General features: G+C 48.2%; 1 protein-coding gene across 1 annotated transcript; it reads right to left on the bottom strand.

Moving 5' to 3' along the window:
• Positions 1 to 1,916: 1,916 nt before the first annotated feature.
• Positions 1,917 to 14,063, bottom strand: LOC121350797 (cytochrome P450 3A29-like). Its single transcript, XM_041462461.1, has 13 exons — positions 13,958 to 14,063; positions 13,021 to 13,114; positions 11,873 to 11,925; positions 10,675 to 10,774; positions 10,167 to 10,280; positions 9,482 to 9,570; positions 8,753 to 8,901; positions 8,146 to 8,273; positions 7,753 to 7,837; positions 6,962 to 7,122; positions 6,563 to 6,789; positions 4,965 to 5,127; positions 1,917 to 3,022 (listed from the first exon to the last, which is right to left on the bottom strand). The coding sequence occupies exons 1-13, from the start codon at positions 14,026 to 14,028 to the stop codon at positions 2,927 to 2,929; spliced, it is 1,530 nt and encodes a 509-aa protein (XP_041318395.1). The 5' UTR covers positions 14,029 to 14,063; the 3' UTR covers positions 1,917 to 2,926.
• Positions 14,064 to 15,474: the final 1,411 nt, after the last annotated feature.

The raw sequence follows: 15,474 nt of genomic DNA on the forward strand, positions 1-15,474 counted from the left end.
AGATTGGAGTCTGGAGATGCCACTCAAGGGGGGACTGTCCTTCCAGAAGGAGCTGTGCTGAACTGACACCTGTTTGCTCTGGGAAGCAGTGCTCTGCTGTAGGAGGGAATATGCAGATCAGAGGAGTTCATGCTGAGGGCCCTCAGTCATCCTGGATGTTTTTTAGGGGGAGTGGAGGACTTGCTTCAAGCAGTCAGCAGCTGGAGTATATTAGGGGAGCTCCTGAAGCCCTTCTGCTGTAGTGACCTCTGAAAGGAAACCCATTTGCTCACTGAAATCTGAATCAAAGCATGGCATAAGGTGGACACACATCAAATTTCACTATTGCCTAAGTGTAAATAATTTTTAAAAAATTATAGGTGCAGGTAAACTGAGGGACAGGGCTGTGGAAGAGCACAGCTCCACTTCCCCTGGATATGAGGGAGTGGTTACCTCTGGAAATCAGATCAGAAAGGGCTGACACCAAACATCTCCCAGACAGCTGCTCAGTCTGGAATAAACCCAAGGAACAGCATCCCAGGTACTGAACCTGCTGGAGAATTCAGCACCCAAGCATTTCCCCACTGCAAGATCTCACCCAAACCACTCCCCAAAGCCAAATCTGTTGGCAAACCTCCCTCTAGGACACTTGGAAACCCATACAGATGTGTGCTTCCTGCTCTTAAGCACAACATTCAGCAAAACAAAGATGAGATGCGACAGAACTCCAGTTTTGTCCCTTGGCAGAACCCCACCAGGTGCTGGGGGATGAGGCAGTGCTGTGTCCATCTCTCCGCAGGTACAGCAGCATTCCCAGCCCAGCTCTGCTCCCCCACTCCCTTGGCACAGGGTGCAGCAGATGAAGATGCCTTTGAACAGACATGAGAGGGGCTGAAACCCTTTGACACCTCCAAGTGAACTGTATATTTCCAAAATGTTAAGCAGCTTTGTGAGAGAGATTATCCTGAAGGATGTTTTCCTGTAGTGTTGACATTTCTGTGTGATTAATTCCAACATGGGCATGGGGTAAGGAGGCAAAACCCTTTTCTCACTGCCACTGGGCAAGCTCTGGCCTTTGCCCCAGCAAGGTCATTAATTCATCCCTGTGACACTGCAGGTGACTTTGTCATCCTCATCTTCTTAGTCACTTCTCAAGGCAGAGGATTTTCCATGCCCCTTTTTATGAACCACTGTGATGGTACAGCCACTTTTCAGCTGTTTGTCCTCCAGGGGTCTGACTGCCTGTACATTCAGTCCATGTCCTGTCACCCTGCCTTGACTTTGGGAAAGAGGACAGCAACAGCTGAAAACAAAGACGGATTGTCACTTTTGGACATTGGTGGCAGAAGGGAGTTGCAGGTGATGAGGGCAGAAGGGCAAGCCATGGCTGCCTGAGCTGCTGGGAATTTTCTAACCCTCTCACCCAGCTCATTGATGACTCTCTAGAGAAGCAGCCTCACTCCTCCCCTACACTTCCAGTCAAAGGTGTCTTTCACTGGGGAATTTAATTTGCTGCAGAAAGGTTATTATATCCCTTCTGAGGTTTTCTACTCAATTCCTAATAAATATAGAAAGTAAGTATGAAAAGAATATATAATAACATATGTATAATCTATCTACCTCTATAAAAAAAGAATATAAAAGAAATATAAAAACTGCTATGTAGTGAATAAAATTCCTTTTGCAATAGGAATCATTTCACACCCTCAATGACTCTGCTGAGCTGTTCCTTTTGGGCTGTTGCACCTTTAGCTCTGCACCTCCAGGAGCAGCTCTTAGGATTTATAGAACCTACAGGCATTCATCCAGGATTAAAAGAGTTTTCATCACCTGGCCAAAGGCTTATGAGATCTACAGATGGAGTCACTTGTGTATGGAGAAAGCACAGCAGCAGAGACTGGCATCAGTTGGACACAGAAGAGGCAAGTGAACTTTTTATTGCAGTTAGCATTCCTGCAGCAGTTTTTGGAGGAATAATGTGAAATTCTAGATTGTACAAAAAGTACAAAGTTTGGCAAGATTTTGAAGCTTTCAATAGGCAAAGGCAACTTTCTTCCAGACAGGATTGCCCAGGACCTCTGAAGGCTCTCAGTGCTGCATCCTGCATAATTCTTAATTTAATTAAGTTGGTCTTACAGTGGCCTAATATAAATCAGACTAAAAGGTGTCATGATAGCAGTATGGATGGTGCCTGTGTTGACAGTCCCTCCCATGGCAGGTGGTTGCATGCCCACGATAAAATAAGCAAACAATCAAGAAACACATGTGGGACACTTCTCTCCCACTCTGCAAATCTCCAGTCCTTAGGGGTAACTGCTGTTCTCTGGGCTCCTCCAGTTATCCCACGTGCACTTGGAATCACACAAAAGCCATCTAAAAGCATACCAAAATCTAAATAAATCAGCATCAGAAAATCTACTGCAGGCATTCAGTCCTGTAAGGACGTGACCATTTTAACACTTGTCAGGGTCATAGTACAGAGCTGAGGAAATGCCCCTGGACAACTCTGCATTCCCAGGAGAATAAAACCAGAAGACACACAGAATCACCCAGCAGGCAGAGGGAACAGGAGCAATGGCAGCATTACTTAACTATGTGCAATTTGCTCTCCCCGTCTTGATTTAAATTACACTGCCAGAAGAGACTGACAGTGTCTGGAATCAAATTGCTTAGAAAAGTGCCTCTTCAGAGAGAGAGAAAAAAATGCCCAAATAACAGGAGTGCAAATGGTCTTGCAAAATGCCTATTGTGATTGGGGACAGCAGGACCTGGGGCTCACGTTCATTAGAATAATGCTCATGTAATTGTGCTGGGTCAAACCCCCCGTGAAATAGGGGGGGGGGCTGCCCCCCTGACATTCCTACAGTGCACACATTAACCTGGTCTCCTCTCAAGAGCTGAAGAAGGCTCTATTAAATAAAAGTCTCTTGCTCTGTTCCTGCTTCCTTCACTTCTTCAGGTCAGCCTGGGCTCTGGGGACCATCTTCAGGACAATGGGCTTCTTTGGCTGCATGAAACCTTTCGAGTCCAGGACCAGTGGGATCTTGAGCAGGAGGGAAAAACAACAAAACAGCCAAATCAGCTGGGAGAAAGGACAGACAGGACAACAGGAGACCTACAGCTCACAAACTTCCCAGCCACCACTTGTTTTCAATGCATTTCCCAGCTCACAGGTGTACTTACAGCAGGACCATCACTATTGCTCATGCAAAGCAGCCACCAGCAGGTGTTTAACAGCACTCAGCTCTTGGATAAACTGGTCAGTGAGCTCTGGCTTTCACGTGCCATGGTACAAAGAGCTTGGTGCACTGATCAACAGGCTGCACATGGAGGGAAGAGCAGCCAAACCCCAGCCAGGGTGCTGCAGCTAAATGGGGCATGCAGTGCCATTTTGTTTAGTGCACAAGTGTGTCAGTACTAAGGGCAGCTAGATCACAATGCGAGCTGGAGCAGGAATAAGCTCTCCAGGAAGAGCAAAACTAAAATTGCTGTCAGACCAAGTAGCAAAGCAAAAACATCCTCAACATGAAAGGCTGGGAATCTCTTTAGAAACAATGTTTAAAGCTGGTGTTGGAGGAATCATCTTGCAAGGGAGGGAAGTGTGTTTTAAGTCTTCCCTCACCAATGGATGCTGCTCATATCCCAGCTCCCTCTCTCCCCATCAGGACAAGGGTGACACACCCCCAGCCCAACAGGCCACATTCACCCCCATATCCCAGTAAGCTTTGTTTCAGGAAATTTAAGCAATATGGCTTGGAGCCCAACGTGCCATCAGTGGAGCAGTGAGAGGAGGTTGCAGCCTCCATACACATGTTCCAAAGGGATGTTCCAGCATGAAATTTTCCCTCCCACTCCGATGTACATGACACCTTCTGTAGAAAAAAGGGCTGAAAGAGCCCCATAAACCTATGGGCACCAGTAATACAATACATATTTAACTTGTCTCCTTTTAATTAAAGGCAGTTATAAAAAGAATCAATTTTATGGATTGCAGAGGACTAGAAAAATGTCATTAGACTTGGGGGAGGGTGGATAGGTCACTGCATTGTTAATGGACTATTACAGTCTTTCACCTCCAGGTTACCAGTTGAGCTGCAATCTGAATCTGCAGAGATTCCAGCTGAGCACCCATGCCAAGTAATAATTTAATAAGGACTTTTCTGTTTCTTACAACAAACGTCCTTTGAGTGACTTGTTGCCCCCTCTGCTCTGATTTCCCAAGCTCTCCTCACCAACAGAATATAATAATGGCCCAGCCTTTTGCAGCAGTGAGTGCAGGGAGCTGGGTCAGGCTGGAAACACCGTGGTGCTGCCTGCCTGAGGCACAGGAGCTGCTGTGCTCTCAACAGGGCTGGACTGATACATCATTTCCAACAGCTCCTGCATTTATTTCATGTCAAACACTCCCACCCTGCAAGGCCCATCCCATCAGTGCTGTATGCAGCATTCACTGGGATCCTGGGTAAAACCAAAGCCTGGTGGGATCCTGCATAGCCCTAAAGAGGGAGAGGGTCACCAATTCAAACTTATCCCATATTGCTCTTGCTTGAAAATTGCTACCCTTTAGGGACTTCCCTGGGTCATATGAGATGAATTTTGGTGTCTTGAGATGTCCCACAGAGAACAGCCATGTTTGTGTTGCAAAACACAGCTTTGGCATGGGCTATGGGATATTCTCTTACTGCTCTCTGGAGCAGGGTCTTCCTAAGCTGGGTCAAACAGACCAACAGTACACTGTGGGAGAGACAGAACCCCACAATTTAGGTGCACCCAAAGACAGGCACAGGACTTCAGGCATTTCAGCCTAAAACATCCCACGAACATTTAATATGCTTCTGTAGAGGCTTTTTAAAAAGCATAAGTAACTCGTGGTGAACCCCTTACAATTAACTGAGCAGATTTAAATAGTTATTCTCATGTGACAGTAGGACCATCTCAGAGGGAGTAAGGGGCAGATAATGAGAGACATCACCCCACATCCTCACCGGTGTGTCTTTGCAGGGTCTGAATGAGAAGTGCTGCAACAGGACAACCACAGCCACTTTCACAACAAGATGAGCAAACCTCATCCCTATGCAGTTCCTGGGGCCAGCCCCAAATGGCAGGAAGGTGTAGGGGTCAATACCCTCTTTGTTCTCTTTACTGAACCTGATTATAACAAAAAAAAAAAAAAAGTTAGCAAGAGCCACTCTGTTGCAGGATGTGTTAGCTTCCAAATCTGAAGTAATGAGGGGTCTGGGAAGGGAAAAGCTTTTTGTGTTTCTGTGCATATTAGAAGCTAAGTCCCTTATTTCTGTCTCAATAGATATGTTATGCCTCTGCTTTCATCCCAATGCTCAGACTTGGTTGTGCAAATCCAGGTGCACTGGGTGTCCTGGGAATACCTGAAATACGCTAATGGATTTCATAACTGCTCTTTTCTCAGAACTCCCTCTCAGCTCCAAAACTGAGCCCAGATTTCAAACCCTAAACCACACAGGTCTACAGCTCCACAGCTTCCCTGTAGATAAAAGGACTGAGCAAACACAAAGATGTTCTCCCCCTGCGTGACTAAAGGCATGGCTGCTTTTGAGACATGCCAGCCCCACTCCTTCCCTCATCATGAAAAACAGGGAAGAACAATCACCTTCACAGACAAATTTGCCACTGAGCATTTTCAGTAATACTTCTTAGTGATCAGTGGGTTTTCATGTCAGAAAGCTTTTCATTCCCAGTGCATGAGGTACAAACCTCAGCTATGCTAAGTCAGAAGTGAAGTATCTCACTACTGAGACACCAGCACATCCCTCTGATGAACTACCAGCAAGGCAAGTGAGCCCTAAAGAGCTCCTGTCCAGCTACCCACGCCAAGTTTGACAACTGGAATAAGGATGTGGCTACTGGAGCAACTGGTGTAGCCTGGCCCATTGCCAGAGCACTTGTATTTGGATATTTCCTTCTGAATCCAACACAAGGTGACCACAGGCTTCACAGGTGCTTCTGCCTGATACCACTGCCATGTTTTGTCTCTAAGGTCACAATGTTCCCACATCAAGATTAGTTTCCAGGGCTATTTCAGCTCTTGGTGCAAGGGCAGAGGTCTGGTCCTGCTCTCTCTGGACCAAGCATCAATGTCTTGGTGGCCACCTGAAGATGACCATGTTCATGGTATCCCAGGTCTGCTTTGGGCTATTGCATCATTTTGTATGGTCTGATAGTGCTCCTAAGCAAAGATTGCTTCAGAGCTTGAGTTAAAAATTAAGTTTTATTTCCTACCCATCTTTGCCCTTCCACTGCTGATTTGCAGGGCATTGTGCCAGTCACCCAGTGGCTCTTGCTTTAATATCTGGCCATAAACCCCACAGTGTTACAGCTGCTGGGAGCTGCTCTCACTGTTGCTCCCTTCAATGCAGTTAATTAAATTCCATGCACAGTTTATGGATGTAGATCATAAAACTCCCCTCACGGTAATGCTGGGACTAGATGTCAGACAATGATAAATGCCTAATTTAAATGCTATAATCATGCATTCCCCACTTTTGCTGCCATTCCCACTCCCAGGGCTGAGGTTGAGCATGCAGCTATTCCCCGCTGTGGCCCTCACCTCTCAGGCCTGAACTCGTCTGGCTCTGGCCAGTACTGCGGGTCGCGGTGCAGCACGAAGGCGGGGATCAGGACCACCATTCCCTCTGGAATAGTCACTCCATTGAGCTCCACAGTCTTCTTGCAGACCCTCTCGAGCCGGCCCCCAGCAGGGTACAGCCGGATGGATTCGTTCACCACCATATCCAAGTACTCCATCTGAGTGATGGCGGTGTACGTGGGAGTGGCCTGGGAGAGAATGGGAGGACTGAAAACACAGCACAGCAACTGCCACCCCTACAACCCTCCAGTGCTTCCAGGGAAGGGGGAATCTCAGTGCCAGCACCTCTGCCACTCTGTTTCCAATCCGGGTTTGCAAGGCAGGTGGGAACAAGCGCAGCATCTTCCCACCCTCCTTTACCTTGTTGGGCAGGTGTGCATCAATCTCATCCTGGAGTTGCTGCTGCACGTCAGGGTGGGTGGCCAGGTTGTAGGCTATGTAGCTGAGGGTGGAGCTGGTGGTCTCATAACCAGCAAAGACAAAGATAAGAGCCTGGGCCAGAATCTCCTCATCACTTAATGCTGAAAAAAGGCATAGAAGCACATACAAGAAGCTGAAAATTACAGTAACTAACTCTTGGGAATTCAGGATCCCAGTCATCAGTCTAGGTAATCCTACTTCTAGCTACACAACAGCTGGTAAAGGAAACAGCCAGCTTACCCTCTGGTACCACAAAGGGGTGCAGGACGCAGTGCAGCGTGTCCTACAAATACCCTGTCCTGGTACCTCAAAGGTTTAAAAGCATCCTGCTTTGAGTTGACAGACCAGGACAATGCCTTGGCTGAGCCTTTACCTTCTTACACTTCACCTAGGACAGGGAACAGAGATTAGCTCACAGGTGAGCAAGGTACATACAGCATACATGCTTTGTGTGCTTTTCGATATACAGCCAACATTGCCGGCCTTCGGTGACAAAAAGCAAGAAAATTCACTCTTTTTGTTCTTTGTTGCACAAACACACCTCAGAAGTTACCCCAAGAAATGAGATACAATACAAATATGGCTGACCTGTGATAAACATCATTATGGCCCCACTACTAAGACCCTGAATCTTTCATGGGATTAACAGCTAAAATCCTCTCCCTGCTTCCCTTTTAAATGGATAAGGAGCTACTGCTTTCTGTGAGAGGGGGACACATCTCAAGACATACTTTTGTCCAAGTTGGTCTCAGCAGACTTGGAGCCATCATGTGAGTTCTGTGATTCAATCATGAGCTGCAGGAAATCCACCCTGTCCTGAGGAGAAACAGAGGCAGAGAAGATGTGGGTGGGGAGGAGGCAAACCTTGTCCAGCACAAGTCCCTTGCTGAGACACCTGCTCCACTCACAGCTCACGGCTTCAGTACATGATGAGGTCTGGACTATAGACCCTCCAGGAACACAGATACTTTCTCCACTTGGACCCCCAGGCAGGGTGTGGTTCTGGCCTTTCTTGGGTTTGGTGAGCTTGGAGAGCAGGTGACACACCACAGCTTCTGAAGATGCCACCAGATTCCTCCTGCACTCAGGACTTTTCCTGAAGAGGCCACCTAGGCTGGACTCACCGTGCTGCTGCCCTTTTCCCGTTCCTTCTTCATTATTGTGAAGACATTCTTGAAGAACTCCATGACATCTGAGGGTAACAGAGTCACATTCATCTTTTCCAGCACAGGGACAACAAAGGGGAACAACACTAAAAGGAAAGAAGAGACCAACAAATTCGAGCTCAAAGGGGCCCTGAGAAAATCAAAACTGGCCCAAAGCATAGAAAGGAACAGTACATCTGGACCTTGACCCTTTTTGTTGCCTCCATCTCTTTTTACCTAACCATAGTTGGAAGGGAACAGCACTTGAGAACCTCTTCCATATGTTACTTTATGACCACAATACCACACTAAATGCAGCTCTCTGATAGAGCAGCTCTCCACAATCTCTGCAAACAGGGTCTCTCCTCATTGGAGGATGCTGCCAAGATCCACATGAGCTGTAAAAATCCTGGCTGTGGTTTCCTTGGGGAAATATTTCTGCAGATCTGAGACTGTAAATCTAATCCTGCAAAGTGTTGAGCATCTCCCATATGGCAAAAAGGACTCAAAACTACTAAGGGAGCTTACAGAAAATGCAGCACCTTTGACATTGATTCAGGGCTATATGAGATGAGGTTTATCATACCTAAGAGTAAGAATACAGGACTTAGGAAACTGAATTGGAGAAATTTCTTAATGTTGGTGACAAAAGGATCATTGGGGTTGTTCATGGAGTCAACATTGACACTGAAAGAAGTGCTGGTCACCACATCCATGCTGTAAGCTCCAAAAATGCTGAGTAGAGAAGAAGAGAGAGTGAATGAGATGAACCCAATCACAGCAGTAAATAAGAGCCCATCTAGGAACAATCCTTGTGAGAAGGAATCTCTCTTAATGCACAGTCCTAGCATAGTAGGTCTGTCCTCATCTGGCATTAACTGTCATTTAATTTTTGAAGTTTCCCCATTGCATTCATTCCCCTCACTTTTCTAAGCTTCAACCTAAGCTGTAGCTGGAAAGCACTGCAGTCTCGGGTAACAATGACTATATTCTGATTTTCATCTGTAAAAGAGATTGCAAAAATGACATCCAAAAATACTGTATCTTGTGCAGCTTCTAGAAAAACTTTGGGAAATGATTCCTATCTCAAAATGCATCCCCAATAAAATGAAATGGGAAAAGGGCACAGCTCTGCCATTTCAGCAGAGCACAGCAAGCCCACTGCTGAGGAACATGCCATGCCCATGACCGCTGTGAAGTTTGCTTCCATAGCTGACAAGGGATTCATGCTGCACCATGGAAAAGGCTCTTCAGAACAGTCCCTTCCCCACACTGAATACAAACCCTTTCCTGTCAACCCCACAAAATTACTCACTCCTTTGCAGTCACAAACTCATCATTAGCCACTTTCTTCTCAATGTTTTTCACTAATTTTTCACCATAGTGATTAATGATATGGAACATCTGAAATGCAAACCAAAGCAGAAAGCACTGTTGACTCTTTCCCTGCCACCAAACAAGGCTGGGCCACACTGCCATCTGCCACTTGCCATTTTACACATCTGGTTTGGGGAGGAAGGGCAAGCAAGGGGAAGGTCTCATTTCCAGGCCTCAGTCACTGCTTTCTCTCATCTTAACAACCTGTCCAGAGAGCTCATCTGACTAGGACTGAGCAAGGCTCTCCTTCAAAAATCCACACACAGCTCCCACTCCAGCTTAGCATCCACTCCAGCTGGGATGAACAGGCTCCTGGGCACATGGAAAATGGACAAGCCTGGTGTGAGTGATGTGTTTAGCAGGATGAACACACAGGCCATACGATCAACAGCCACAGCTTGCAATGCCTTGTGTGCTGTTTCATCCCCCACCCCCTTCTCCTGACTCCCTCCCTGGGATGGCAGCCAGACATTGCATTGCTGAATGGTACCAACAATGCAGGTGCTCATGGATGTGGTCCTGGCAAACAGGGCACTTCCCCATTTGAGGGAAAGGTCTGCACTCAGAAATAGGTCAGTTCTCCTCCAGCTATGGATCCAAAGTACCAGTGGCCTGTGCTTTACCTCCTTCAGCTTCCCACTGGTGAAGGTTGGAGACAGCACCATACGAATCCTTTTCCACTGCTCATCTGCAGCCAGGTTGAGGGCTGACTCCAGGATCCCATTCAGACGAAAGTTCTGCACAGGGGAACAGAAGAGGTGAAGGTTTACAGCCCCCTTCCATGTGACAGAAATGCAAAGAAAAACCTTCCATTGAGCATTGGCTCGGCCCCTGAAGTCAGGCCAGCTCTACCTCAAACAGCAAACAACAAAAAGGGAACAAAAGTCTAGGAGTCATAAATAACATCAGCCCCTAGGGCACATCCAGGCTGATGGCCCAATGTCCCAGCCAGAGTGGCCCCTACACCTCCCTAGCAGAGTTTTGATGTTGGTACCATCAATAAACTGGAGCACATCAGAAAGCAAGTACTTGCTGAAGGGCTCAGAGGAAAATAGAAACTAAGAAGAAACTCCTTCTTTCTTGCTGCATGTGCTCTGTACTGGACAGCAAAGCACAGCACTAGGTACTTACCCGGCGATTAGTAAAAACGCTGTAGCACTCTTTCACCAGGATATTTTTGATGAGGATGGGGTCCAAAACAGCCAGCACAGGCTGCCTGCCATCATAAATCCTAAGCCAACAGAAATCCTCAGTCAGTCCATCCTTCATGGTCAGCTGGAGCAAAAGGAGCCTGCTCTGTCCATGGCCAGAGCCATGGCACAAAGGGTTTGGGTCCTCTGACAGACCAACTGGAAGGTCGAGGCTGGAACTTGTTTATTATATAGTGAAAGAGGAGAAAGGGAACTACAGTGACAAACATGAGCAGCACGAGCATTTCTAGCAATTGTCTGTGGTACTGAAGAGTTGCCAAAGCTGTGTGGATTTAGATAAAAGGCAGCTTTTTGCCATGATGTTGATCCCCTGCACTTGGCTGTCTGAGTTGTTTCCACTGCTGATGGCTGGAGACAAGAAATCCACACCAAACAATCTACCTGTGGAGTAAAGAGATTTCCTGCCTGGCCTACAAGGCACTGAGAGGTGAAAACCTCATCTGTCTCTTCCATTTTCCAATCAACAGAGACAGAAAAACTTAAAAGTCATTGTGTGGGCTAAAGGGCAGGGAGCCCTGGGCCACAGCTGAGGGAAGCTGCCATCTTCAAGAAGCTTGTGAACATTTAATCTTTCGAAAAAATGCACCAGGTTTCATGAAGCCTCCCAGGATTTTTTTTGCAGAGCAATTTTGTTTTGGTTTGAGAGGTTCTCAGTGGAAGCATGATAAGAGGCCCCTGCATAAAACAAGCACTGTGCAGGGAGCAGGGAGGCAGGTTGAAAGGTAGCTTGTGCCCCAGCTCTGGGAGAAGCAGGGAGCAAGATGAAAAACACTGTGGCAGCCTGCAGCTTGCTTTCTGCTCCAGACACAGAAGAGCAGCTTCAAAGGCAGCAGGCTCAGTTTGACACCAAGCAGTGGAGGTGATTTTCAAAGCTTATGCAAAGAAATGACCCCATAAACTGGCCATCACCATCCCAGCCCCACACCACACTGAAACCCCAGCAGGAGAAAGCCTTGGAGAGATGGGTGGAGACTTTCCCAGTGCTAAACCTTGATTATCCCAGGCTGTCACTGCTGGAATTACAGTACTGAGGAATATAACATCAATGTAATTTTTTCCATTCTATTCTGGGGCTGTGGAGCACCCCAAACTAGTAGTTTTGTTCTGTAGAAACTCACCCCCAGATTTTTCCATACTTTTCAAAGCATTTCTGATCAAAATTGTGGACTCCCTGGAAAAGAAGAAAGGACAAATGAACAGTTTGCTGGTGAAAAGTGATCAAAGCAGGCCACAGCTGTCAGCACACAACTGCATCCCACAGCCCCATTTTAAGTGGCAGAGGTTGAGGCTGGGAGGTGCGTGGTCCTCTTAAGCATCATGCAGATGCTTAGGGGACATTTGCATTGGAGAGAAAAAAAGAGCAGAGAAATTGAAAAAATAAAAAGGCACTTTCAACTTCCACCAGCCAACCTGATTTAAAAATGTAATGAAGACAAGGTATGACAGGGTACAAAGTTTTAGTGAGCAGAGTTAGGAGGCAGAACTGGATCCCAGGGTGTCCTTTCACCTTCTGCTCAACAAGCTAGAGCTGCTACTGTCTCATCCTCATATGATCTTCCTCTGCAGTAACTGAACACAGATTTTTATTTTGTTTCCATCAGGTTTTAACTGATGTTACATGTAACAATGAAACTTACGAGACACATAAGGCTCACTAAACCTTAGTTAGTAAGAGGCAACGTGATTGATGTGAACCCAGCAAATACAAGTAAAACACCTATTTTATTGAAGCCAATACACTAATTCTGCATTTGCACTCAGTTATCTGTGGTCAGCTACTGCCTTGTTGGTAGCTTGATAATGTTTGAGTTTTATATAAAAATGTATTTGTCTGGCTTAGTCTCAGGCTGCCCCACAAGCAAGTGGTTGGATGAAGCATTTCTGGGGCTAATTCAGCCTCTTCATGTTGGTGATAAAAAGGGCAAAGAAACATGCAGATCCCAGAAAACAGCAGTCTTAGGAATCTCTCCAATACTTTTTTTTTTTGTTTGTTTCCAACAGAACTTCAGTTGCTCGAGAGCAGGTAGAAACACAGGGAGAAACAAAAAATTTAAATTACAAAGCAGTTTTAAAATACAGCACACCTCATTCAGGTCAGCCTGAACTTTTATGTTCTCCGTGTGTCCAAAGAGCTTCCTACCTAAAAGCATAATTTTCATCTGACTGAATCAAGGAAAAAGGAAAGAGATGCTCAAAGAATGGGGAAAACAGCACCAGCCACAAGAAGGATCTAAGACGCTACAGAGCAGCAGCTGCTGGTACTCACATGCCGGTACTCCAGGAAAGTTCCCACAAATGGCAGAGGCCGTGGGCCAGGAATGCCCAGCTTCTTGAAGGTGTGGTAGGGCCATATCCCATAGCTGCCAACAAAGAGCATGTGAGAAGCACTTATGCAACGAAAAAAGATCCTTCTTCCTGAGCACAGGGAACCGCTCAAATAACTGGTTTCTGTCACTTAGGGAAAGCTGAAATTGTGGACCAGCAGCAGCCCTGCTGAAGATACTCTTTGCAATAAATGCAGGATGACTTGGGGTACGTTTTGATAGAAGACAAGGGCTGAAGGGAGCTGCAGCCCAGCCTAAGCAAACTAGTGTACCTGGGCAGCTCAGGGCCTCATTTAGTTGCCCAGCTCAGACAACTGTGGCTCAGGTGACTCAGGGGAGATCTCGGAGCGATTGAGCTCTGAAGCTGAGGCCTGCCCTTGTGTTTGTCTTTGCAAAGACCTCCTGCGATGCTCAGGTGGCCGCGCTACCGCGGCACGGCAGGGACATAAATTACCACAGCAAAATTGAGTTTTTGCCTGTATAGCTCATTACAGCTCCCTCGAGCCATATAAGCCAAAGTTTTGCCAACAGAACTACTTAAATCGGGGGGTTCTGCTGGCAGCAGTTCCGGCATCGCCCTGTGCGGCTCCCAGCTGGCACAGCCCAAGGACGCCACGGGCGCTGCTGTCTTTAAACAACCGGAAGTTCCTTACTGGGAAAAGTTAAAACAAATCAAGTATTTCCTTCAATTTCCCTCCCCGCCGAGCCCAGCTCGCTCCTTCTCGCTGGCAGCGGGGCCCCGCAGCCGCCCTGAGCAGCCCCCGCTGTGCCCTGAGGGCAGCGCGGGCGCCCCGGGTGGTTTCAGCGCTAATTCACTCGAACTCCATTGGCACCGGCCTCTTCTCCTGCGCGGTCCTCCAAGGACCGGCCTCTACTTACAGGGCCACGAGGCACAGGAGGGCGACGAGGAGCAGCCAGGTGACGGGGGAGAGGCTGGGCAGGAGCTGCATGGTGCCCGCTGTCCGCCCGCTTCTGCCGCCGCCGCGCCCCGGCCCCGGCCTGTGCCCGTGCCCGCCATCACGTGAGGGAGGCGGCGCTTCCCCGCCCGCTCGGTGCCTCAGGGCCGGGCCCCGGGCGCGTCCCCCGGGAGCGGGGTTCTCCGGGATCGAGGTGTCGGTCCCCGCTCCCCTGGGGCTGGAAATTGCTGAAAGGGCCTGCTGCCTCTGGAGGGACAAGGAGCTGCTCCTGTGTCCCGTCTATCCCAGCTCCGGGGGTGTCTGTGCAGACGCACCTTCCCTTGTGCCCGGTCTGCCACCTCCATGTGTCATGCCCTGTATCTCCTGTTGAGGGTCCAGGAGGGAACGGGCTGGAGGAGACAGACCTGCGCCAGACACCTGCCCAGGCTCAAATGCAGATCCTCTGAAGGATGCAGTCCTGTGGCAGCATAATTTGTATTCTCACCTTCTGCCTGAGCCGGTGACCTGCCAGCCCCAGGGAGCCACCCGGGCAGGGCCGTGAGGGCAGGAGGTGCTGCGGGCCGGGCGATCCCACAGTCGGTGCCCACATCTCCAGCACTCCCCAGCCTCATCACCTGGGGATGGATTCCCACATTCTCTCTGCCCCGGGCGTTCTCTCTGCACTCAGGTTGCACAAGATGATGACATTTGGCTTTAGGCAGCTCACTTTCCCCCTCAGGCGCAGACGCTGGGCTGGCTGCTTTCTGTCAGAGAAATGGGAAGTACATTACCTGTATGGGGGATACAGTGGAGCCTCTGGCCAGTTTAGCACCAGCGTATGCAAACACACCGTGCTGGTGGGTGTGGATGGGTCAGGATGTGGTGTCCTTTGTCCCCATCACACTGGGAAGGGCCACAAATCTCTTACTCTGTCCAGTTCAGCACCGTCCCCTTCTCTGTGCTCCCTGAAGACACCACAAGGACCCCACATCACACTCACCTGCCTCGGACATTACTCCCCTGCCTTTGGCATACTCAGCCTTAAGGAAACCCAAGTGCTTCTTCAGTTACCTGCCAGTTAGATCTCATGTGGCTCTGCCTGCAGGCCAGCAGTGGATTTTGCCTCTGCCCAAACATTTGTTTTGCCTCATAACACACATGCAGCGTGTGCTGAGCTGTCAGTGGGTCCAGCAGTGACCTCCACACCTAGGCAGAAGAACTGAGCAGCAGCACTGCCAGCTTTGGTAGGTCAGTGTCTCAGACATCTCCAGCATTGCACAGCCACGATGTGCTCAATGATTCACATAATCACTGGCTGGCAGTAATCAATTAACCATTTTATGAAAGCACATCCCTGATTCCTGCTTCTCCAGGCTGCTCTGAAGAACTGAGCTGTAGCAGTGTGCTGTGACAGGAACTTTATTCTCCATTTTATGGGATCTGCCCCTTTTAAGACACCTTGAAGCAACTGTACTCAGGGAGTTATCTTTCCTCTTGCAT

This window comes from Pyrgilauda ruficollis, unplaced genomic scaffold (genome assembly GCF_017590135.1).
Source record: "Pyrgilauda ruficollis isolate IOZ18807 unplaced genomic scaffold, ASM1759013v1 scaffold16, whole genome shotgun sequence".
Lineage (NCBI taxonomy): Eukaryota > Metazoa > Chordata > Aves > Passeriformes > Passeridae > Pyrgilauda > Pyrgilauda ruficollis.

Excerpts from the sequence above, each read along its gene's own strand:
- LOC121350797 (XM_041462461.1), bottom strand. The coding sequence starts at position 14,028 with ATGCAGCTCCTGCCCAGCCTCTCCCCCGTCACCTGGCTGCTCCTCGTC. Across the intron at positions 9,571-10,166 it reads CCAGTGGGAAGCTGAAGGAG|ATGTTCCATATCATTAATCA; the intron begins GTAAAGCACAGG and ends TTTGCATTTCAG. Across the intron at positions 8,902-9,481 it reads GAGTTTGTGACTGCAAAGGA|CATTTTTGGAGCTTACAGCA; the intron begins GTGAGTAATTTT and ends TTCTCTACTCAG.